This window comes from Grus americana, chromosome 3, assembly GCF_028858705.1.
Source record: "Grus americana isolate bGruAme1 chromosome 3, bGruAme1.mat, whole genome shotgun sequence".
Classification (NCBI taxonomy): Eukaryota; Metazoa; Chordata; class Aves; order Gruiformes; family Gruidae; genus Grus; species Grus americana.
Genome location: NC_072854.1, coordinates 122,217,218 through 122,240,809, shown reverse-complemented (window position 1 = coordinate 122,240,809; position 23,592 = coordinate 122,217,218). Strand labels below are relative to the sequence as shown.

General features: G+C 43.5%; 1 protein-coding gene across 2 annotated transcripts in view; it reads left to right on the top strand.

The window, feature by feature from the left end:
* Positions 1 to 23,181, top strand: part of REL (REL proto-oncogene, NF-kB subunit) — a 31,713-nt gene extending 8,532 nt beyond the window's left edge. The window contains exons 3-10 of one of the 2 annotated variants that reach the window (XM_054822525.1): positions 438 to 586; positions 4,900 to 4,991; positions 14,757 to 14,897; positions 18,782 to 18,886; positions 19,185 to 19,397; positions 19,740 to 19,808; positions 19,922 to 19,996; positions 20,428 to 23,181. In XM_054822525.1, the coding sequence (XP_054678500.1) occupies positions 438 to 586; positions 4,900 to 4,991; positions 14,757 to 14,897; positions 18,782 to 18,886; positions 19,185 to 19,397; positions 19,740 to 19,808; positions 19,922 to 19,996; positions 20,428 to 21,182 (1,599 nt within the window). In that variant the 3' untranslated portion in view covers positions 21,183 to 23,181. The remainder of the gene's footprint in view (positions 1 to 437; positions 587 to 4,899; positions 4,992 to 14,756; positions 14,898 to 18,781; positions 18,887 to 19,184; positions 19,398 to 19,739; positions 19,809 to 19,921; positions 19,997 to 20,427) is intronic. The other variant, XM_054822526.1, reaches the window with a different exon arrangement.
* The last annotated feature ends 411 nt before the right edge of the window (positions 23,182 to 23,592 follow it).

The window sequence follows — 23,592 nt, the reverse complement described above, 5'->3', positions numbered from 1 at the left end:
GGGGGGGGGGGAACCCCCAAAGGATTTTTTTACATCCTTTCAGACTTCCTTCCCATTGTTGCAGTAGGATAGTTTCAGAGAACTGAATGGATTGAATGTTGAATAGTGGCACTAGTGAAATTTTATCACTACAAATAACCAGCTGCTTTGGCAAAACTAGCAGGTGAAGTATGTTGTTTTGCTTTCTGAAATAGATGAGATTTTTTTGGGGAAAAAAAAAAAATCACTTGGGTCTTTTTAGTGTAAAATGAACAGAAGTGAAATGGAATGAACGAAACTTCTGAATGGTCCTGGCTTTTATAAACCAATAATGCCATTTGCTTAGCTGTGGTGTTTCTTCCAGAGTATTTTAGGATAACATGTATTTTCTGTTACACGTGGGGATTTCACTACCCCAGCACCTAAAATCTAGAAAAAAATTCTCACACTTCTTGTAGATTCTGAATTATTTTGGAAAAGTCAAAATAAGAACTACGTTGGTAACGAAGAGTGAACCCTACAAGCCACACCCTCATGATCTGGTTGGAAAAGACTGCAGGGATGGCTACTACGAAGCAGAGTTTGGTCCAGAACGGCGAGTCCTGTCGTGAGTAATGGTGTTGCTTGGGATTTTGATTACTTATGCAAGTGATTTGTTAATCTTATGTTTTAAAACTCTTGAGAAGTGACTAAAAGGGCAATTAGTATGCTGTCTTTGCTGAGGTTTACTAATCCATCTTAGAGGGAGGGCAACTTCTGTTTGAAGTACTTCCTTCTTTTTCAATACTTCACAGACTCCTCTTTGGTCCTATTCTTTTCCTATCACTTTTCTTTCCTTTGTTCATTCTCCCAATATCTTGTCTCCTCTTCCTTTCTCCCACTTGTTTGCTTGTTCAGTAACACTTCTTACACTTGAGCGTGACTCTCTCCTACGTGTAAAAATGTTGAGTAATAGAATGGGTAACAACAACATTAGAATTAGTACTTCATGGTGAGAAGAGATTTAGGGAAGTTCACGTCTTCCTTGGGAATTGTATTTGGACTTTCTGGTGGAGAAAGTTAGTACTGGTTGAGTATCATGTCACTTAGATGATAATGGTTGTGACACATCTAGAAACGTGTTAGTGGCTGTCGCTGTTGTTGCTGTTTGTTTGGGTTGGGGTTTTTTTTGAGTGAAAACCTAGATGCTGCTCAGGCCCAGCTCTGTAGAGCAAGTGTGCAGGGGAAGGATCTACTTGTGGATGCAGTAAGGAAAATTCAGGCTGTGTGTGAGATGTGTTTCTCAGTGCTTTTCAGAGGGATATTAGGAATATCTAAAATACGCTGGTATTTGATGGCATTTCCTGTGAGTTTACCAAGTCTTACATAATAAAGTAAAAGCAGAGTAAACTGCAACAAATGTCAAGTGATTATTGCCAGAGAGGGGAATTTGGAATTGACAAGCTGTGGTTCACAGTTTGTGATGTAGTAAATTTGGAAGTAGGCTATTGCTTTGGGGTAAACATAACTGAGTGGGGAAGAAAATAAGGTAAATATTACAGTGTATAAGTAGCTCTTACGCACTGCTCGTAGGCTGATGCGGTGCTGTTGATGTTAGTGAAATTACTCCACATTTATGTGGGTTTAGTCAGTAGAACACTATTAAAGGAGAGGACCGAAGACACAGTCTGTGATGATGCTGATGACTGCCTGATGGTGAAATAAACAGTTGTAATAGTGGAGGTGCTTCTTCAACAGGCTCGAGTGATCACGAATGTGCTGCATCTGTATTCAGGTGGCACGTAGCACGTTGACTGTACTGTCTTTTTTGCTGTTACAGATGCTAACAATTTTATTAGCTTATTGGTTTTAGCTCTGTTCACAATGCTGTCTGAATTGGCAAATGGTAGAAAAGGATTAGTAAGTGTAATTCCTATATTTCCCCCCCCCCCCCCATTGTAATACCTCTCTAGAAAGGTAGGGCTGTCCCCTCAGGTGCTTCCCTTCCATCTTGATTGTTGTAACCTCAACCTCATCTGCTTCCCTGCAAATAGAGTTCCCCTTCACCTTGTCTAAAAGGCAGTTGCAAATATCTTAAACTGTTAAGGGACCTTGCACCTTCCTCTGACCATCCATTCCCCAGCTTCCCTTTTGCCTTCTCAATTCAAGCTTCCTCACCCAAGGTCAAAGGATGTCTGCTGTTCTAGCCCATCCCACTTCCTGCTTTCAGCTCTCTGCCTTCTGATCCGAAGCAAAAACACCCGATTGCTTAACATCTTTTCTGGCTATGTATTACGCTCACCAGGGAGAGGATTGTCAGGAAGACACTAGTGATTGTTTTTCTTCTTGGTTGCACAAGGTTAAGTGTGTGAGCAGAAGGCGAGCCTGTAGAGAGGCCATTATGGCATGTAATGCCAAAAAGCACTGGGATACTCTGCAAATATTTATTTGCAAATTTTGATTTCACCTCCATTATATGTGTGCATCGAATCCTGCTCTTTGACAGAATGCTGTGCCTCCATTTCATTTAAGGCACTTGCAGTAGCTTGCTATATCCATCAATTCTTCTCAGTGTTGTTAGGTTATAAGCCTCTCAGTTTCTTACAAAATAGTAAGTGGGCTACTTCCACTTTACTGATAATGCGAAGCTGTAAGCTTCAATTGAGCTTGGCATTGGAGATCCTGGTGGGAGGAGGCTAGAAACATTCTCTTTGAAATGTTTCCAGCATCGGTACACTCATTTTTTTTTTAATTTTTTTTTTTAACAAATCATTGGTTGCTTTAAGATGAAAGAACAGTATGATCCATAATTGGATCTGGATGTTTAAAGTAATTTTCCTTTTTGTGGCTGGTGACTCAGTCTTCACATTCTTCTCTTTGAGTCCATGTTGGAAAAAAGTCTCATGCAATACTAGTGAGCAGGAGATGTCCTCTCTTGGTAGTGGTTCTGGCTGGTTACTCTTGCTGAGCATCCCAGAGGAGAAATCCATATTTTTTTTTTCTTTTTGTTCAGAACTGGAATTATTAATCCCAGATTTTGGGCTGGGCTGAGTAATTACTCTGCTTTCTGCTTGTTTAAAGTTCCCCGTGTAGTTCCGGTTGAACAAAGTGTTTTGTTCTGCCTGTGGTATAATAATCTCTGTACTGCTGCCTAAGCTTGATCAGAGCCCTCCCCGGCCAAAACATCGAGGCAAAAGCATGAATGTTGGAGCTTGTGTTGACTGCCTGTATGCTCAGATTTTTACTTCCTAGTTTGCTATCTCTGTACATGGATGATATCATAGTTTTTTCTAAATGTTTTTCCTTTTTTTCTCTTTCTTCCTACTTCTCCCTCTCTCACTATCTTGCTTGCTTCCTGTCAGCTAGCGTTGATGTGAAACCCCGCAGCCTTGCTGAGGTTCTCAACAGTTTCTCCTCTGATCCGGCCCTCTGTTTCATGATAGTTAAACAGACACTTTCACTGTGACAGCGCATGTTTAAGAAAATATTTATAATCTGAGAATTAGGGCATGCTTAAAACCCTACTTTGTCTCCGTGAGAGAGAACAAATTATTTCACGATGGTTGAAAGGCATGGAGTAATGGCTGTCAGTCCTTGCCTAGCTGGGTAGAGCTTGTGTTCAAGGCAGGTTCTTGGAGAGCCTGGCACTGCCAGATGGCAGTTTGGGGATGTAATACAGAACCGGGCTGGTTCATGAACTGGAAGTGTGCTTCAAACTGAGTCTGTGGAATACAGTGGGTATTGGGAGAGGGGGATTTATATGTGCTGTGATCAAGCCCTAAAAAAGTACTACCTACAAGAGAAGGTAGAAATAGGATTGCTCTTCAAGGTACAGGACAATTTTTGAATGTCAGTAGCCACAATATGAAGCCAAAGTGCTTTAGTGAGTTATGAGATGCTACTGGGTTTTATTTTCCTCTATTTGTACCAAGTTCAGATTTGAAAGGAAGCTTACGCATTCCTTTAGTGAGTAAAGGTTTTGGAAGTGGAACCTGGTTGCAGAGGATTTGGGAACCTCTGAACAGAGCGTATTGGGTGCAGGCAAGGGGGTTTAAGGAAATTAAACTTAACGTCATGCTGGCATGGTTTTGTTCAGAGAAGAGAAATGTAGAATTATTTTTGAGAGCGTTGCGAGGAAGGAGGAGTACCTTTAGGTGCATTAAGGTGGTTTTTCAGGCATAGCTAAAGCAAAGAACTTTTTTTGTGGAGTTTCAAAGGAAGGGAAAAGAAAGATGCCTTGCTGGCACGACCTACCTTCTGAGCTTATTGTAACATCATGAAACACGGATTATTTTATTATTTTTTTAACTTCCTGCTTTACATCCACTCAGCTTTGATGATGTCATGGTTTTTCCATGTGGGAAGGAGTCAGCTCGCCTGGGACTCCCCCCACCTCCTGCATCGGGGTGACCTGCACTCTTATGCAAATAAGGAAGAGCTGCAGCTCTTCTGAACTTTTCCATAACTACATGAGATTTAAAAACCTGTTTAGACTTGTTTCAAAAAAACCTTTAAAAAGAGTATTTGAAACTTGCATTCCCTGATAAAAGCAGGAGGGCAAATCCTTAATTCATGCAAATCAGCAGGTTTATTGATAACAAAAATAATTGTCACTTTAAATTTAAATTTAAAATTGAGTATTTTTTAATTGCTGTAGGTTTACTGCAGAGTAACAATTTTTAATATCAAAATAGATATTCTTAATAAAGAATATAAATTCTTTAGAATTTTATTTTAGTATTTTTCACTTCTGTTTCTGCTCTTATTTTAGAAAAAACAGCATCCCTACTTTTCTGATCTCTTACGCCCTTCTCAAAATAAGCTTTTTTGTTTTCATTTCTTGTGCTGTATGTCACCACACCAGTCTACATCAAATAATTTATTTGATATTCTACAGTGAAAACTTTATTAGTTGCTGAAATCCTGCCACGTATGCTTCAGTTTTCAGAATTTGGGCATTCAGTGTGTGAAGAAGAAAGACCTGAAGGAATCAATTTCTTTACGAATCTCGAAGAAGATTAACCCTTTCAACGGTGAGTAGAACTTAGCTGGGTCACTTCACAAGGTGGTGGGGCTTTATTTGTCCTGCCTTTACTTTTGTCAGGGCCTGCCCACGGGCTGTAGTTTTATGTGACAGCTGATCTGACTCAACTGTGGGCTGCTGTCAAAAAGAAAGAGTCACCCTGCTCCTCCTTCCATCCCTGCTCACACACTCCTACCACTTTCCTCACACCAGATACAGAGGCCGTGTGGCTACATGGTGAACAGACTCAGCAAGTTGCTCCAATGGAAAACCAACTTGCAAAAAAAAAAAAAAAGGTGGTTTCCTTTCAGATCAGCTTGCTAAACCAATTCACCTCACAGCTGTGTAATTGCAAAGCTCAATGCAGAGGGAGTGGGGGACACACAGCAAATTGCAGGGCCAACTGGAGTGGGACCAACACTTTCAGCACGCAGGCACAACTGGGGGGAATTAGATGAAAAGCATAACACCCCCCCCCCCCCCCAACCTGTTAAGTAAGCATTATGATGAATGCACTTATGTCTTCATTTAAGTGTGGCAAGAGCTTGGAGATTTTTCAAATACTGTTGTGCTTTTTTTTTTTTTTTTTTAAATACCCACAGAAGTCTTGCTAAATTCAGGTAACACCCTTTGTAATGAGTTAAGAGCTGGATTTCTGGGTAGGTTCAAAATATATGCTTTGCTTTTGTCCTGAACTGGGACAAAAAGAAGCATGTGGAACTTACTACAGAATGAGAAATGTTTTAGAGGACTGCATTTTTAGAACAGCCGTTTAGAGTCAGGTTGATGGTGCTAATAGTCCATCTAAACGATTATCCTGGTTCTGATAATGTATGCACACAAGGGCATCTGTTTTTACATGAGTTTAGTCCATCAGCACAATTTAAACAGTTCAGGTGTTTTAATTATGTTACCTTGACTTAGCCAGCTTTACCTTGATTTCAAACAAAAAAGGGGAACTCCTCTGTTCAGCCCTCTTGGCTTTCTTTTACTCCATAAATAAAAAATCAGTTGACATTTTCCTCTTGATGTCGTGCAGTAAAAGAACGTGATAAAATCCCTTTTTGTACGTGTATTTCACCAAAGAAACTTTAGCAACCGCATAGTTAGCTCTGTTCCTGGCGCTGCTGAGAGTAGTATTGAAGACATGATTAACTAAAATCATTTGACAGTAGGTTTTTACTGTGCTTGGCACATAACTCCAAATTCGCTGATGATTTTTTGGGTGAGTACAGCAGGTCGCGCTTGGTAGCATCAGGTGAGATCCTGGGCTGCTTTCCACCAGTCCAGCAGCAGAGGAGAGCCTTGCTTGGGTGACACACAGGGCAGCACCCTGCTCTCGGCTGGGGTTGTGTTGAGAAGGGGCCGCTGGCAATCCCCAGCCTGCGTAATTGCCTTCGGCGCTTGTTAACGTGTCAGCACAAAGCTGAGCTGCCTTGAGAATGGCCTCTGGCCGCTCCAGGGCAGTCCCACGCTAAGTAGAGCCCAGACAGGCATAGGACCAAGGCCTAATAAAACAGGATTAGTGACAGAAATATTTTTATATGTGTACTCAGTTGATCAAAACAGGGTTTCATTAGCAGCAGTCACCATAGTGTTCGCTGCTCGATAAGATTGAAAGTTTTATGTATGGATTTATTTTGGGTTTTTAAGGTCAGAAGAGTATTGCTACATTCTGCAGGATTGCGCAGGCTGTATTGTATCTATCCTGTATTGTGGTTTAAGTGCCTTCAGAAAGGCATCTGACCTTTTCTGTTCAGAGACATTTTGGAGTTAGGTGCATCCTCTAAGCAGGTCACAAGTTAGTGTTACACATTTCTTGTATGAATATCATAAAAGAAATCTCATGGAGCTGAAAACCAGCCTTCGGGGCGTTTGCGTGTTGGTGTGTTTTTTCTTTCCCACCTTCTTCTGGAACAAACAGTCCCTGTCCTGGGTCTCCTTTTGGGGCAGAGGTTTGGTATTGACCCTCTTAACAGAGGCAAAATGCCTCCGGCCTGCCAGCGTACGTATTACTTGCCTTGTCAGTAAGGGATGAAGTGATAGCAAGGCTTGGGTCCACAAAGTTTGGATCCAAACTTCTTTGTGTAAAGGGCCCATTGTCTTCCAGGGAAGCCCAGACGTCCCAGGCGAAGGGAGAGTGAGCCCTAACACAAATTCTCTGGTGGTGTTATCCCTCCTCCGTGCCTTGCAGCACATGGTATGGATGCACGCTGAATGAGGGTCATAATCCACAACAGTAGGAAGTTGCTTGGTCAAGATTTATGGGTTTTTCAGATAATTTTCTCCAGCGCTCTTGCCTGTACTGTTAAAGCAACTGATGTCTACCTCCAAACTCCTGGATGATAAGTCAATGTTTGCACATCACGCCGTGTGCCTCGCTGGAGCCATCTGCATCCGGGTCATCCTGCAAGCGTACCTGCAAGGCTGTTTTGCTATGAATTCCCCTCTCTTAGCTGGCAGCATTCATCCTTTGTTAAGTTCAGTACAGGCCGTGCAAATTGCACGCATTCACTAGGATGCAGATCAGATGACTTGCGCTCGGGTCGCTCCTCTTGCGTTAGCCTGGTTTGAGAAATTGCTGTTTCCACGCCGTCACTGAATGTGTTCGTGATCCGTTGTGTTCACAAGGTACGCACCATATAATTTTGTCCTTTAATAAGCCAAACAATTCTAGAAATCTCTCTCGTCTCTCATCCCTGAGCACGCCAGGAAAATGCAGCCTAACGTGTAACTAGGACTCCTTGGCATGATGATGATATAAACAGTGCAGCATCGAAGGAGCAGAGTTACTCCTCCAGTAGAGCTGGTCCATGTCTGCTTTCTAGGGTGTTTATTTTCTTTTAGTAGCTGTTGAGTTGTGCCATATCCTTGTCTTCCCATGTACTGTCTGATGTACAGCCAACTCAAATTAAAAGAAGAGCCAGTCTTCAGTTAAGAGCTTTTGTGGGTAGGTGTGACCTGACATAGAGACAACAATTGAGTTAATAACAACTCAAGCTAATTATCTATGAGGAGAAGCCCTAAATGTGTTCTTTAAATTTAGGGGAAAACTGTACTTAGCACAGTATTACAGAGGACTAACCTTTTTCTAGCCAAGTGGATGATGGCATGAAAACCCTAGGCTTGTCTTTAGCGTGAGAAACCCAGAGAATTGCCATATTTCAGGCAATTGATCCAGAGGGTATAAATAGGCTTTCCCTGGAACTCGACATATGCTTAAGATTCCTCTTCCTTTGTAATTGCTCTTGCTAATAAGCATTTAATTCATTTTTAGGCTCTCCCCCCTACCCCACAGCTAATTTGGTTCCGTTTGCCTCCGCAGTCTTTCCTTTGCCGTTTCCCCTTTCCGCCCGCGAGCAGCTGACCCTGCGTTGGCTTCGCACTCGTCACAGTCTCCACGACGCCCCCTGCACGCCTCCGCACTGCGCTCGGCTCGTCCCCACACCAGTCACGCTCGCTTCCTGCCCATGCATGCAGTCACCCTCTCCGCAGCTTCCCTTGCTGGCCCCTGCGCTCGTAAGACCCCCCTCTCCTCTGACGCCGCTCGCCCACGTCGGCCAAGTTCGCCAGGATCCCCCCTCTCCAGCCCGTTTGCTGCAGGGCACCGCCGGCTTTATGGGGGGGCTTCTTGGGCTGCTGATTGTATGAGCAAATAAGCAAAATATTGTGAACCAAAAGAAGACTTAGCAAGAATTCGGGAGTTGGGAATGGTTTGAAAGTGGAAAGCATCAGAGTCCTTGTACCGAATGCCTCAGGTGTTAAACTCTAAAGTTCTGTCCTTAGATTAAAACAAATATGCAATCCCCCCCTGCCTACTTCTCAGGCTGAAAATCTTGGTGAGAGTTGTCGGCTTCTTAAGAGGCACAGAGCAAATCCACTTGAGGAAAGTCGAATGTCCTGATCATAACACGGCTTTAGCTTTTACCTTTGGAAAGCTCTTTTCGGTTTTTTGTTCCCTATGCAAATACTTCTTGCTGTTTATGCTGAATTTTTTTGTATTTTAACCTAAAGGACAGCCCCTTTTCAAATTGTTTAAAAATGAAGAGGAAAATTACCAAGTAGAGACACAAAAATGCTGACTTCTTTTTTTTGTACTATAAACAGAAACTGCTAAAAAATGTCTTAGAAACATACAGGGGCTGCTGGATATATTTGCTTAAATCTGTTCCATTTTTACCTTTTTTTTTTTTTTTTAGATTGGACTTAAAACAGGAAAAGAACCCAGATTCAGAGAATCATTGTCTAGACAAAGCAAGGACCGAGTTTCAAAAGTTTCAATTTGTATTCCCAGTTCCTCCCTTGGCTTTTGTATCAGGCCAGGTCATTCACCTTCCCTGCGCTGCTTCCTTCTGTAAACCAGGGATGATGTGCTTGAAGCAGCCTGAAAGATGCATGAGGGAAATGTAACCGTAGTAGTTTGGGCATTTATTGACTGGGGGTTAGCAGCTGAATTTTTACAGTTATTTAACACTAATCAACTCCCTGATTTCTTGCTTTTTTAAAATAATTGAGTGTTGCTGATGCATATTCTGTTCATAGGTGCGTGCAAAGGTTTCTTTTTTCTGCCAAATTGATTGCAACTTACCTCTTCCTTGTGGCTGCAGCACGGACATAGGCTGGGGGGAGGAAATTAAATCTGAACTGCACCTCCTGGGTGCTGAGAGGGACCTGCGACCTGCACCCCATTTCCCTGACTGGTTGAACGTAGCATAAATCAGTACCAGCGCTGGAAGAGGCAGTCCTTCCTTTCGCTGCGTCCGTCTGCTTCCACAGTTCCCCTGCGCCAAGGCTAGCGTTCGTGGGAACCGACCGACTCAAAACAAGCCTTCTCCTCTTTCCTTCTGGCAAGTTAGTTTTGAGCCAGACCAGTTCCTTGATCTGATTCACCACATGAGAGCTGGTCCCAGCCTAAGAGTGGTGTTGGAAATGAAGGTTGGGCAGAGCCGGCCTTTTACAGCAAAACCTCTGGCGTAGACAGAGTTAAACTGATCGGTCAGTATCAGGGCTAAGGGGGAATCTTTGCGCTCCAGGAGCGAAACGCTTGAGGCAAACCACCTCTGTGTCATCACTGAAATGAAACTGAGCTCCCAGCATATCCCTAAATTAAAAACCATCATCTGCGTAAGAAAAAAGGCAGAATACAGCTCGTTGTGATTATTAATGATGTGTGTTCCTGAGCGGTCTCCTTGGTGAAGTGTTTTTGTTTGTGGGAGGTCATTCTCTTTGACGTCTGGCGTGGCTCATATGCGCCCGCAGCCCCTCGTTGAGAAGGGAAGGTCACAAGATGTCCCTTTGCAGGGTAGACTGGGTATTCTCAGCGTTTAGCCCTCACCGAATGTGTCACACCACATCATTTGCCCTGGAAGTTTCCACGCAGGTTAAGTTTAGATGCTGAAGTATCTCCAACCCCACCCACTCCAGAAGCTTCTGACATCATTAGTCTAGAAGTTGGGTGGAGGACTGTGTGTGAGGGATCTGCTATTTAATCAGGTATCGTGTTATCAGTCAAAAAACCAAACACTGCATCAGTTCTCTTCAGTGTTCAAAATAAACTTTCACTTTCCCTGTAGCATCACCTTATGAGTAAACATCAGAGCTTATGATCCCCCAGTAATTTCATCAGATAAATGGTGTTTTATTGCCCTTTCTGGATGTTGAACGCTATTAAATAGTAAAAAAAAAAACCCACTAGAGATAAATAAATGGGAACAAACAGGAGCCCTGGTCTTACTGGCATCTTTAATTTTGTGCCTGAGCTTGGAACACCATGGCGGTGGGTCGGACCCAGAAAGTCTCCAAGTTTGCGTTACGGAGCAAATCCCAGAAGTTCTCTCATTCAGTAGAAACCCTGACTCAGAATTCAGGCCATCTCTGGACTTAGGTGACACCAGTCTCCGGGACAGGGATAACTCAAACCTAATGCCCGTGTGACGTGAGCTGCTCAGATGAGCTAGCTCAGGTCGGAAGGAGTTGATGGTTTAGCTTCCTTGGGGTGGTTTTGTGCCCGCGCCGGGATTATATCGATCTCTTCCCATGTTAGTAGATTATGGATTAGAGAATTATTTCAAAGGCAATTATTTTTTGAGTTGGGGAATGTGCATTTTTTTCAGAAGCATTGTAAACAGATTTATAAAGAAAGGATTTACTAGATGTTGTAGTCCCGTTCAGGCTGAACAGCTAATACTCCCTAGGTTTGACTGTAACTCTAGATAGTGGGTTTTTAAATCCTAATGCCAGAATCTTGGTGACTGGGGTTAGTTTTCTTTTTCCGTTGTGTGGGTGGTGGTTTAATGGATTTTTTGGCATCAAGCCCCATGTTTACCTTAGAATTTTAATTCTTTTTTTTTAATATTATTGTAATTTCTATGTGTTTGAGTCGCTAAGCGTTACTTTTGAAAGATTTCTGTCCCCTTGTAAAAGAGCTGTGCTTACAAACATTCCTTCATAGCCTCGTGTTTGCATAGATAACTACGGAAAATGAATTTCTGCCAGGTTAAGACTAGTATTTTATTAGATTGGGCCATCGCAGGAACGTACCTAGATTGTTGGTTGGATTCCAGCTCTTTCAGTTGGATTCATATGAAGACGTTAAGGTGTGGTACCACACAGCGAAAAGCAGTCTGAAGAGGAAGTTGAACTCTTGCCAAAAAGAGTACTACTTCCTTTTATTCATGTGTCATGTTTGAGCCTTTTTTTTTTTTTTACCATATCTGCTTCCACCATGCTACATCGCGCAACTTTTTTTACATCGCATGCATAATGACACTGGTTTCAGTAGAGCCGCTTGTGCGGGGCTTGCACAGGTTGATGGAGCGGCTACTCTTCTTCTCCAGTCCTTTCTGTTCCCCAAAACATCTTTTTAACAGCGTTTCTTAACTTTAATAACTTCAGGTTTGTCAGGTTTAACCCTGTTTGTTGTCCTTCGGTACAGAAGTTGGTGAAATAACACTGAGTGACACGACCATCCTCCATACAGCCATACTCCGGGCATTAGTCAGTGTGTTTGTCTGCCTCGGTTTTGTTTGCTTTTAATATTCTCAAGGTGTAAGCCAGCATCTGTTCAAGTTAGTGGCTACTCTCAAATTGACTTCAGAGGGAGCAGAATTAGATGTTTGTTAAAAATAACAACATTTTATTTTGTTTGGATGATTGCCTTTTAGGTGAGAATGAAATATGTTTTGAAACTGATGAAAGCCGTGCGCTTCTTTATATGAAGATGGAATCTAACCTCTTTTTTTTTTTTTGAAGCACGTCATCACAAGATGGAGTTGCAGCTGTCTTGTTCTCCTTTTTTGCTCTGTTATGTTCTTCTCATCTGGTTAAAAATAACCCAAGAGGAATCAGTCTTGACTGAGCACTTCCTCTTTCAAAGTACAGATTTTTTTAATTGTATTAAATCATTTATAAGAACATGCAAATTGGGAGCAGTGTTTTTTGCTGCAATACGGTGAGCTGTATACAGCAATTCTGTTTCTTGCAGTTATTGGCACACCACTCCTTTCCTATGGCAGGTGCTTAAACAGATTAATTGGGAATTTGCGTAAGTTCTTAGTGTAGGAAATGAGTGTTACCGATTTTTTTTTTTTTTTTTTTCTCTGCATCTAGTGTATTTTTGCACTTACAGAGTTCTCTTAATCTTTAAGCCTGGTGCTATTTCTTTCTGAGGAAGAGGCTGCTGTGCCCGTGGAAAACGCGGCGCAGGGCTGGTGCTGCTTTAACCCGTGCGACCACAAAGTCCTCGCTTCTGATTCAGAATCCAAAGCCAGATCCAAATTTTGTCCTTGGCTTCTATCTACAGTGAGTTGACTTAGCCAGAGGTATTGAATCTCTATGCTCAATTTTGGTTTTAAGAGGTTCAATGTTTGACTATCGCTCGGGCTCTCTGGCCGGATTCACGTGGCCACCAATGGTTAATACAATATGCCAACGTCAGCCGTGATGTCAGAGTGTCTTTGGGAGCTAATTGGCTGCTGGCCACGATGTCAGAGCATGGGTCAGAGCCATCTGAGCCGCTAGGAGCAAAGTAGCTTTGCACTCCTGATGATCCCCTTCCGCAAGGTGCGATCTAGAGGAGCACTTTTTAATTTATTTATTCTCTAAATCAGGCTGTATCAAGGGGCAGTGGGGCTGCGTGACTCCTGACGCTGAGTTCGGGCCAACAGCTGTATGCTCCAAACCTGTTTTCTAAAGATCCTATTTTAGTAAGTTAGCAGGTCAGCTAACGAAATACCTTAAATTAGAAAACTTGGCTCTGTGTCTGGTAATACAGTTGGTCACCAACCTGCAAAGCGCAGACTGGCAGAACTCCCCTGGATACCAGCGTTTCTGAAGTTACGTATGTGGTTGCTGCTTAGTTTTGTACTCACTGATGTATTCGTCTTGACATATTGCAGATCGTGGGCTTTTAAAATGGAACAGCGATTTGGTTGCTTTTAACAGTAGAGACCAGAAGAAACCAAATTACTCGGAGCGTAAGAAAGACTAAGAATGCCAGCGGAAAGTATTCTGAGCTCAGCGGGTTTAGTATTTCACACTGTCGAAAGGTGAAAGGAAGAAATCCCACTCGTGGCAGAGTGGAGACCGACCCAGTGATAAATGTTAAAGGTCAGCGCGCGCAATCTAATCAGTACAGGGCGATCCCCAGGCTTCTTATCGCAGGCGTGTTTAATCTTTTATTCTTGCAAGAGGCCTGTGAAAGGGCAGGGGAAGGTGTGAACTTGAGAGGTTGTGATCTGTTGCCTTGGCACACGTTCCCTTGAGGTAATTGCAAGGAGTATCTAACTATGCTGAACTGCTGCTTTGAGCGATTTTGCAAAAGAGAGCCTCTCTAAATGATTTTTAATTACCAGTACTTAAATTAAATCAGTTTCTCATTTTGCTAGCATTGAATGTCAACGTAATAGTTAATGTCAGACCTTAAAGGAAAGCATCGAATTCAGAGGGGGCTGCTTTTCCCCGAATCGCCCGTTAGCTGGGAGTACACATGACGTTCCGTCACGATAGCCCGGGCCCCGTGTCTTGAAATTGAACTAAGTGAAAGAGTGAACAAAACTGAAATGCTGAGCTTAGGTTATGCGTTACTGTGTTTTACACTGGGAGGCATATGTAAGGAAACATCTTTTCCAGCAAGTGTTTGCTTGTTGTACTATGAAATTATATGATAATGACACCACTAATTGCTATCGTCAAGGGTACTGAAGTGACACAGATGTTGATGGGAGAGGGGAGATGGTTTGTGTTGTTTCGGCTTCATTTTTGCCCCGAGAACGGTCTTCTGATTATTTTTCCATCTCGGTTTCTAGAGGAAAATAATGATATGTAGCAGAAGTTTCTGGCTGTTGCTGAAAATCTTCAGCTACGTCCTAGGACTTCCTTGTATCAAAAGATTTCTCTTCAGCAGCAGCATTCATTTTGTAAATTCCGTCATGCACAAACGAGAGGAATGTGTCCAGGGAATGACTTTTAAACTATCGATACGTGAAACTGGTCTGGAAGGCGAGGTGAGGAAACCAGATGCAAGAAACGCCTGGAGAACTGGGACGGTTTACCCTTGTTTGACGAAGGGAAAGCGTTAAAGGCTTCTGTGTCGTTTATTGTGCACGAGGAATTTATTCATGCAGCCCCTGCAAAGTTAGCAGGGATTATGGGCACGTTCCGTCTGCCTCAGCAACACCATCTCTTTTACTGGTGAACACTCTTCCCCAGTTTGTTAAAGAATTACTGCTGGTTTTGATGACTAATCCTCAGTTTTGTCTTTCCTTCTGCTGTTCAGTGCCTGAAGAGCAGCTGCACAACATCGATGAGTACGATCTCAATGTCGTCCGCCTCTGCTTCCAAGCTTTCCTCCCCGACGAGCACGGCAACTACACGTTAGCTCTTCCTCCTTTGATTTCCAACCCCATCTATGACAACAGTAAGTACCAACTCAGTCCAATGCGCTTCCCCCCGCCCCACTCCCCCCTTCTATTTTTCTCTTTTCGCTTGGGATGAAAAATGCCAGGCCAGTTTGAGGCCTGCGCCAGTATTCTGGGTCACTTCTGTGGCTTGGGACCGCTCGATGCCCGTCTGACACACAGCAAGTCGGTGAGCATATATTCAAAAGATGATCCCAGGGTGAAGTGTTGGCTGACCAGAGTAAGAATTGTCTGTTGCATCCATGGACTCACGCACCGGGGCTTTTTCAGCCCTTGTTCACGTATCACAGCAAGGAAAGGCCTGCTCCTGACGTGCCAGGCGATTAAAATAAACAGTAGCGAGATGGATGGCAGCCGTGAGGCTGATCTGGTTTCCAAGGATGTCCTCTCAAGCCTGTTTGTACCCGGGAGGAGTCTTGCCTTTGCCTTGTGAGGGCTCTGGAACAGGACTCGAGAGATTTATCCCGGTGGGAGACTGGCTTAACGCTTTTATATATCCCTTTTGTATCCCGGCCAGCTCCAGTTTTCGGTGTATAGGCAGGTAACGGGGGAATGTTTGATCCTGCTCTGGGAGGGTGCAGAAGTATGTGAAACGCCCCTTCCTGGCACCGTTTTCCACATTCCAAAAAACCGGACTTCCGTATGGCTTGGGCAGGTCACTGCATTTAAGGATTTTAGCCCTCAGCACGTGCCGGACTTCTCTCCTGGAGAATAGCAGAAGAGCTTTTAATAATTAGCAACTTTTTGGCAGTAGTTTTTATTTCTGCAGTGAAAGTATTTCTGTGCTCAGTAATTAAGGTCAAGGGACACTACTTTAGCAGAAACTACTGAATAAAATGAGGTCTGCTTTTTATAAAGTTGATGTTAGAATTGTGTCGATGTGGGCATAACCACTGCAAAAATGTTGATTGTGAACTCCGGGTGTTTCTGATAATTTTTTTAGAGTCTCTTCTAGAATTCTCTAGAAGTTGGAGCTGTGTGCATTGTGTTATTGAGAACCCTCGTAGTACTTGAGTAATTAGGGTTGAGATAAAAATTGTGCTGCAAATCTTGCACGTATGTCTCAGATGCCATTTAGAAATACGCCAAATCATGATTACTCCTTGATTGACGTCAGTCTTTGCTAAGCTGCTGAAATGACAGATAGCCGTGTGGTGGGGGAAGCTTGGGTTTTCAGTGTGGGTGTCTGTGGACAGCTTCTGATATACTATAGGTATCTAAAATCTTCCGCGTAGCGTAGCAGTGGTGTAAATAAAACAGTTCGTAACTGCAACCACGAATCATAAAAATTATGCTGCTTTTGTCTGGAACAGCAGTTTCAGACCTGAATTTCTTTTTTAAATGTTAGCCTTTTTAAACCTGCTCTGTCATATAGAACTGGGTAAGGTCAGGTTATAACTTTAGATAAAAGATAAAATTGTACGGTACAAGTCCTGAGTTGTTAGATTTTAAGCTTTTCACAGATCTGTTCAGATCAGGAGCAAAAAGGTGCTCAGAGCTTTTCTGAAAATCGGTTTGCACGTTTTAAATCTAGTAATTTCTTCACTTTCTAATACTTTGTAGTGTCCACCTGCTTTGGATAGTAGAGATGCATAAGAATAATATGAACATAATACGGAGGCGATCGCATTAGCAGAGACTGCAAGTTAATAAAATTCAGTATTACAGGCAGCTTCTGTTTTCAGTTGCTTACAATGTTAACTGGTTTTGAACTGAAATTTCCCAAGTTGCGTACCTCGCGGCACCAAAAACTCTCGGGAAGAGTCAGATAAAGCAGCTTTACCCTTTCTGAGAAACGAGGCTAGGGAGAACATGGTGTTCCGCCCTTGTTTTTTGGCGAGAAGCTCGTTTTTCTGGGTGTTTGTTACAGGGACGTGCTTTTGGGGAGCGAGGCACGGGAATTGGGCAGGAGCGGAGGCGAGGGGGTGCACAGTGGAGGAGATGGGATGCAGCACGGCGCAGGAGAGGCCACGGGAACGTCTCCCTCTGAGGCTGCCGCCAAACTTGGCGTCCTTGCCCGGCACCAGTGCTGACAGCAGAGCGCGGCACATCCACGTTTCTGTTTCTTTCCTTTATCCTCCCTTCTAAACTCCCCTTAAAACAAAAGACAAAAAAGGAGACCTTCCGAAAAACCTGTTTAAAGGACGCCGAGTGCCATTCGAGCACACAGAAGTGAAACAAAGGTAAAATTAGGCTTCTCCTTGCAGTTCTTAATTTACCCTTCCTGTGAAAAACGTACAATGACACCGTCAATCATATGATCCTGTGCTGTTTTGGGGTTTGTTTTGTTTCCCCTCCCTTCAAAGTTTCTGATTCATTCAGCAAACGAAGTGGCATGTGTCATGTAGTAAATGAGGCTGTAGCACCTGCTTCTCCTAATAATAATAATAGTAATAGCCACAGATAGTAACTACGTAATTGGGGTCTGAGGTTCCCAGGAGCTCTGTTTTAAGCGTAGTCTGCGTTGTGCTACAGTGTACCTGTGCAGTACCATGAAAGATCAGGCAGGAATTGACTCAAACTGAGAATCTAAAGTAGATTTTTTTTTTAATTATTTTTTTTTAAGGTGACAGCATGAGCTTTGGTTTTGTATTTCATCTCTGTGCCTGGAACAGGGAGCCCGGGGCGGGGGAGCCTCACATTGCTGTGGCAGTAGGAGGATGGGTTTCTGGGTTGCAAAGCGGCACCAGCCGGCTCCTCCCAGGCATTCGAAATACACTTAGAGTTGATGTCTTACCGTAAAAATATGAGAGAACATCATGGCACAGCGTAGCTTAGTTCTGTTGGGAGTGGAGGGGTGGAAAAGGTGCAGTGAGCTATGAATGTGGTCACAGCCAGCAGCAGAAAAATGAGCATCGGTTACCTCGTACGTTACACGAAGACGGGGTTTAAAATTGGTGTGTGCTCATGTACTTAAAGCGTCAGCACGGCATATAGGCACGGGGTGAACTTGAAATTCTAGCGAGAGTTCTTCCATTCAGGCCTTGTTTGTTTGTTCTTTGTTACTTCTGAATCACTGTATTGTGGCATTAGTGCCCTTTTAAATAAATTGTAGCACAGCCCACAACGCTCCAAGGGGGCTGTTCTTTCTTGCAGAAGTCTCCCGTCCGTATTTACCCAGCAGGAAAGCTGCTGCTGCTGCTGAACAGGGCTGGATGCCGTCGGGTACTGCTTGTCTCTGTCCCGCCCGAGTCCCCCCGTAGCCGTCAGGTTGTTTGCGTGCAGTGCGCAAACTCGGCTCGCGGTTAATTCATTGCGATATACAATGCTACCAGAGATTGTGCACGCGGCAGCTCTCCATCCGCAATTGTCATGAGCGCTGTGCGTGTACAGCCACAGCTCAGAGTTGAATTTTGAGCATTTTGGAGTGAAATCTGCTACCCTAGGTAAAGGCGTGAAAGTTAGACTCCTAGACCTGTTCTCAAACACCTAGAGCGGGTAACAGAGGAGCGGTTTGATGGCCAAGCATGTCTGATACTCAGAGAGGGGAATTTTCTTGACTTGCTAGCCCAGCTTTTTCCAGAGAAGCATGACTGTAACAGGTCATGAGTCCCTCAAAGAACTGCTTTGAATTCTACAGCTTGAAGGGCAGCAGCACTGAGCACAGTAACGTCATTCGGGGAAGTATTTTGAGACTACTCTAGAACACTTAGGCAGTAAGCAGCACAGCTGCACCGGTATCTTGTGTTTGGAGAAGAGCGTCTGAGAGCTGTAGCATCATGGAACATGAAGCCCTGCTTCTGAGTTTCCTGTATGGAGCCACTTGTTCAGTGCGTCACCCTCCTCCGGCTGTTGCCTTCCCTTCGTACGCCTTAACTCCCAGCACCTCATCTTCAGAAGTGACAAAGTTACAGTAATTCTTGATCACCAAATTTGTTTCCAGGAGCTCCCAACACAGCAGAATTAAGAATCTGTCGTGTGAACAAGAACTGTGGAAGTGTAAAAGGAGGAGATGAAATATTTCTGCTGTGTGACAAAGTTCAGAAAGGTAATCTTGACTAGTTTTGGTTTGTTCTTTTCCCCCGCCTTTGTTCCAAACAACTGATGCTGCCACTTTCTAGCTGGGGAACTTAAGCCCTTCACTGCAGTCCTGTGTAAGTGGTCTGGTTTTATAGCTGGGCAGAATAACGTTTGGGTTCAAGGGCTCTGAAAGATCCTCGGTGCCTTTAAAGTCCAGCCATTTACTTTGCATCTGAATTCTGAGTCAGAGTCCTTTGTTCCCCTTCCCCCTTTTTCCTGCTGCAAGTTTTCAGCCTAACAAGCATCTTCTGTTTCTAACGGACTAGATGATATAGAAGTCAGATTTGTCTTGGACAACTGGGAGGCCAAAGGTTCCTTCTCACAAGCTGACGTTCACCGTCAAGTTGCGATTGTGTTCAGAACGCCGCCCTTCCTCAAAGACATCACCGAGCCCGTCACGGTGAAGATGCAGTTGCGAAGACCTTCAGACCAGGAAGTCAGTGAACCTATGGATTTCAGATACCTGCCAGATGAAAAGGGTACGGTTCCAATTAGTTGAGTTTCTTTAAAAGCCATTATCGGTGCAGAACTCATGTTGATAATAAACAGTAGCTTAATTAGTAAATTCCACAACACTGCTGCTTCTACCAAGTAGACTTTTGGTCTTTAAAAATAACGATAGTTCGGTTTGCTCCCTCTTTCAATGAAAATACCAGGCATTGCTGTTAATAGCATTATCTTGGTTAGTGCCGTCACATCCGAAATATTTTTCTTTAAATATATTTTACTACGATTAGGGGCCGCTAGTAGAAGTTTTAGAAAGTTCCTTTACTAATTCTATCAAAGCTTAACGCTTTTTCCTTCTGCTCCTTTCTCTGTAGATCCATATGGCAACAAAGCAAAACGGCAAAGATCGACGTTGGCTTGGCAAAAGCTCATACAGGACTGTGGTAAGGAAAAGATTTGGGTTTTTTTTCTTGTTTGAGTGAACTTAGATTGAGGGGGGAGTTATTTTATATAAAAGCAAACATCCGGTGTGGACTCATGCTTTCTTCCATCGCAGGATCAACTGCGACAGAGAGGCCCAAAGTAACTCCATTCTCCACTGTCACTCCTGAAGGGAAGCTGATTAAGAACGGTAGGTTTTTGCGTGTACGTCCCAATCTGGCAGCGGTTTGAAACAAGGAGTGCCCGCTAGCTGTGGGGAAGGGCGTTTTTCACTCAGTTCCTGGCCTTCCCTCCTCTTTGCTTAGAATTTTAATTCTCTCTTGAGGGTTTCTTCCTGTAAGATAGTGGTAGTTTTGACTGTACAAACGAAGACCGTCAGTTCTTACGGAACTGTGGCTGTCACGTTCAGCACACGCCGCGGAGGGGCGAGGTGGATGGCTGTCTTGCCGCTCTCCAGAAATCTAGTGTCCGCCCAGGAGAGCAGTTAAGCAAATACAAAAGTGCAAATGCACCTGTAATCTAAGATAGCGCTGGTTTTGCTTTGCTTTTTACCATTTGTAATTTAAAAACAAATATATAAAAAATGGCATTAAAATGCAGTCACGTCTTTCCTTCCCATAGAACCCCTGTTTTCATCCACGTTGATGATGCCGAGGCTAGAAACCCTGGGCAACGCTAGTCAGAGCTACGCTGTCTGCAACGAGATTGCCCATCCGCCTGCGCAGGTGGGGCCAGGGAAGCAAGACGCGCTCTCCTCGTGCTGGCAGCCGCTGTACGGCACCCCCTCTTCAGCCGGCAGCCTGCTCAACGCGCACCCGCAGAACAGCTTCGCGGCGGACGCGCCTCCGCCCGCCGCTCAGGGTGGCGGCGCGCTCTCAGCTTTCCACGACGGCCCTCTGAACTGGCCTGACGAGAAGGATTCAGGCTTTTACCGGAATTTTGGCAGCGCCAACGGGATGGGAGCAGCGGCGTCGGCGTCGACTGCAGACATGCAGAGCGTTCCTAGTAACAGCATCGTGCACATGGAGACCGATGACATGAACTGCACTAGCATAAACTTTGAAAAGTACAATCCGGTGTTAAACGCGAGCAACCACAGGCAGCAGCTCCATCAGGTGCCTCCGCCTTGCCCGCCCGTAGCAGCCCCGGGCAGCACGCCTTTTAATTCGCAGTCTAACTTAGCTGATACAGCAGTTTACAGTTTTATAGACCAAGAAGTTTTAAGCGAATCGCGACTACCCGCCAACCCGATCCCAAACCATCAGAATAGCGTTGCAGACAACCAGTTCTATGACACCAACGGTGTCCACACTGATGAGTTCTATCCGTCTTTCCCATTTGATAACATGAACATATTACAAAACTATAACCATTGAGCCGGCAGCGGGTACGTAGACCTTTGTGAAGAGGAGTAACTTACCCTTCTGGAGTCCCTGCTTTCTCTTTCAGAACATTCCTGTGCAAGTTTCAGGACAGAGCTTAGTTATGTGTTACGGCCCAAAGACTGGTGCCCCTAAAGGAGAGAGGTGGGAGTTGGGCTTGGGGTTCTCTACCTTAAAAGTCGTACCTTGTGTACATATTTTTACGCTGTTGGAAAAGGGAACTCTCAACACCTAAGTTTTCCTTACCTTCAGGGACTGTAAAAGCTGGCATCTTCAGAAGGGTTAAAATTTCAAATACTTCACAGGGTTAAAATTGTTTGGAAAAGAATCATTTTTGCTGTGGAAATTACATTTAAATTTTGATAGGATGGAAATTAGGAAAAAAACCCACCTGCACATGGGCACTCTAGTTCATACTCGCCTAAAGATGTTAAAGTTCTGCTCCACTTACTTGAAAGGTTTAGATTTCTTACCCTCTGTCTTACAAAATATTCTTCTCCTAATACAAGATCAAGCATTGAGTTTTCACATTTTCACCACACTCCATTTGCTTTGAAAGCAAATTTACTCTAAAATTTTTTTAATGACTATGTCATTGTTAGATATATTTTAAAAGACCGGAAGGTTTGAGTTTGTGTGTTTTTGTTTTGTTTTTTTTTTTAAATAGTCCAGCTCTGTTGTAAATGAATCACTGCACAAAAGAAGTAAACAGAAAGTAAGGACTTCTCTGCACTTCATCCAAAGTGCACTATTTTAAAAAACAAACCCCTGTTGCTTTAGGAATGGAGCACACGGTTATTTCTCTGAAAGTTTTTTTTTTTTTGTGTGTGTGTAGCTGCGATACGCACGTTATTTTGAATGGCAGAAAGGTGTTGAGCCGATGCACCTTATTTTTTTCCTCAGGTATCCCGGCAGTTTCCTGCTATGCAAGTGACTGCTTAAAAGAAGGCTCCGATCCTGCCTCCCCTCCCGAGAAAGCTTTGGGGCAAACCCAGAGGCCGCCTTGATGCAGCCTCGTCTAGATGCTTGTAATTAACGACTTACGGCCATGCCAGTCTACTAATTAGAAACACTCCTCTATACTCTGTATCAGAAACCTGAACTTCCTCCCTTTCACTTACTTCCCGGTCTTTGTTCTTAGCCCGAGCTGCGAGATGTTTTGTGACAACTCACGTGGATGTAACTGGCTAGGTAAGACACTCTACTCTGCATTATAGGGCTTTGCTATTTTATTATTATTATTATTATTATTATTATTTTTTAAGAAGCAACACAGCAAGAAATAGATGAGTATTTCTTAAGTTATACAGCTGCTTTGTATGGCAGATAAGGCTTAAGAATCTAATTGTTACTGTTTGCCAACCATGGAAAGAAGCAATAGAAAAAGCAGACTCGGGTATGTAAAAAAACCCCCCCAAAACACAACCCCAAATAAAAAAAAAAAGCCACTTGAGAAGTACTGTTGTACACAAGGCGGAAAGGAACTCCAAACCCCCTCTGTGGTTTATAGGAAAGCGAGGAGTCCTTAACGGCAGTAATTCATCGCGTTCAAAGCAGCGCGGCGCTGCTGCTGTAGTGCGTCACGCCAGTTACGCAGCTATGACAGAATACACTCCTTGAACAACGCGTAGAACGTACAACGTTTGGCAAACTGCTTCCCCTGACTCTAGGTGCACAAAGCGATGAATTGCCTCTCCATGTTTTAAAGCAGTTTCTCCTCGCTTCTGCGTAACACCTACCTTTTTCCAGAGCTCCTCTGCAGTCTTAAGTAACAGAAAGACCACCGAAATACAAAGAAAACTTGAAATGTGTTGTTTATTCAGTTCTTTTTTTTTTGACGTTCTCAATTGTAAGTTTATTAAATGTAAACATTTTACTTCATAGAAAGCTCTTGATAGTACAGTTTGTTTTTACTGTATAATTAAATATTTTCCAAGTTCTCTTTTTCCTTTGTAAACGAGTTAGTTTTGTAATTAAAAAAACCTGGTTATACTAAGAACTCCTCAGCTTCTGCAGCCTTCTCGGCTTCATGACATCCCTCACGGCAGGAAAGCCAGAGAAATGGGAGAAGGTAGGTTATGGGTTGCTTATCCCAGGGCTTTTTAGAGTATTTTCCGCTCACAGGTTTTTTAGTATTTTTCACGTAATGTGCTAGAAAAGATCGACCTCTTTCACACATGCCTCATTAACGAGTAAATCTTACTCTCACAAAACATGTTGTTTGAATATTTACAAGTAGGTATTTTACTTTGAAAAATAAGATGAAGGCCAGAGTACAGCGCTAATATTATTGCTGCAATCTTCATTACAGATTATGATAGTTCAAAGTGTTTACCTTGTATTAGAAACCGCAGACTTTAAACAAAGTTCAAAAAACCCAGATTACATCTCTCATTTTTGAATT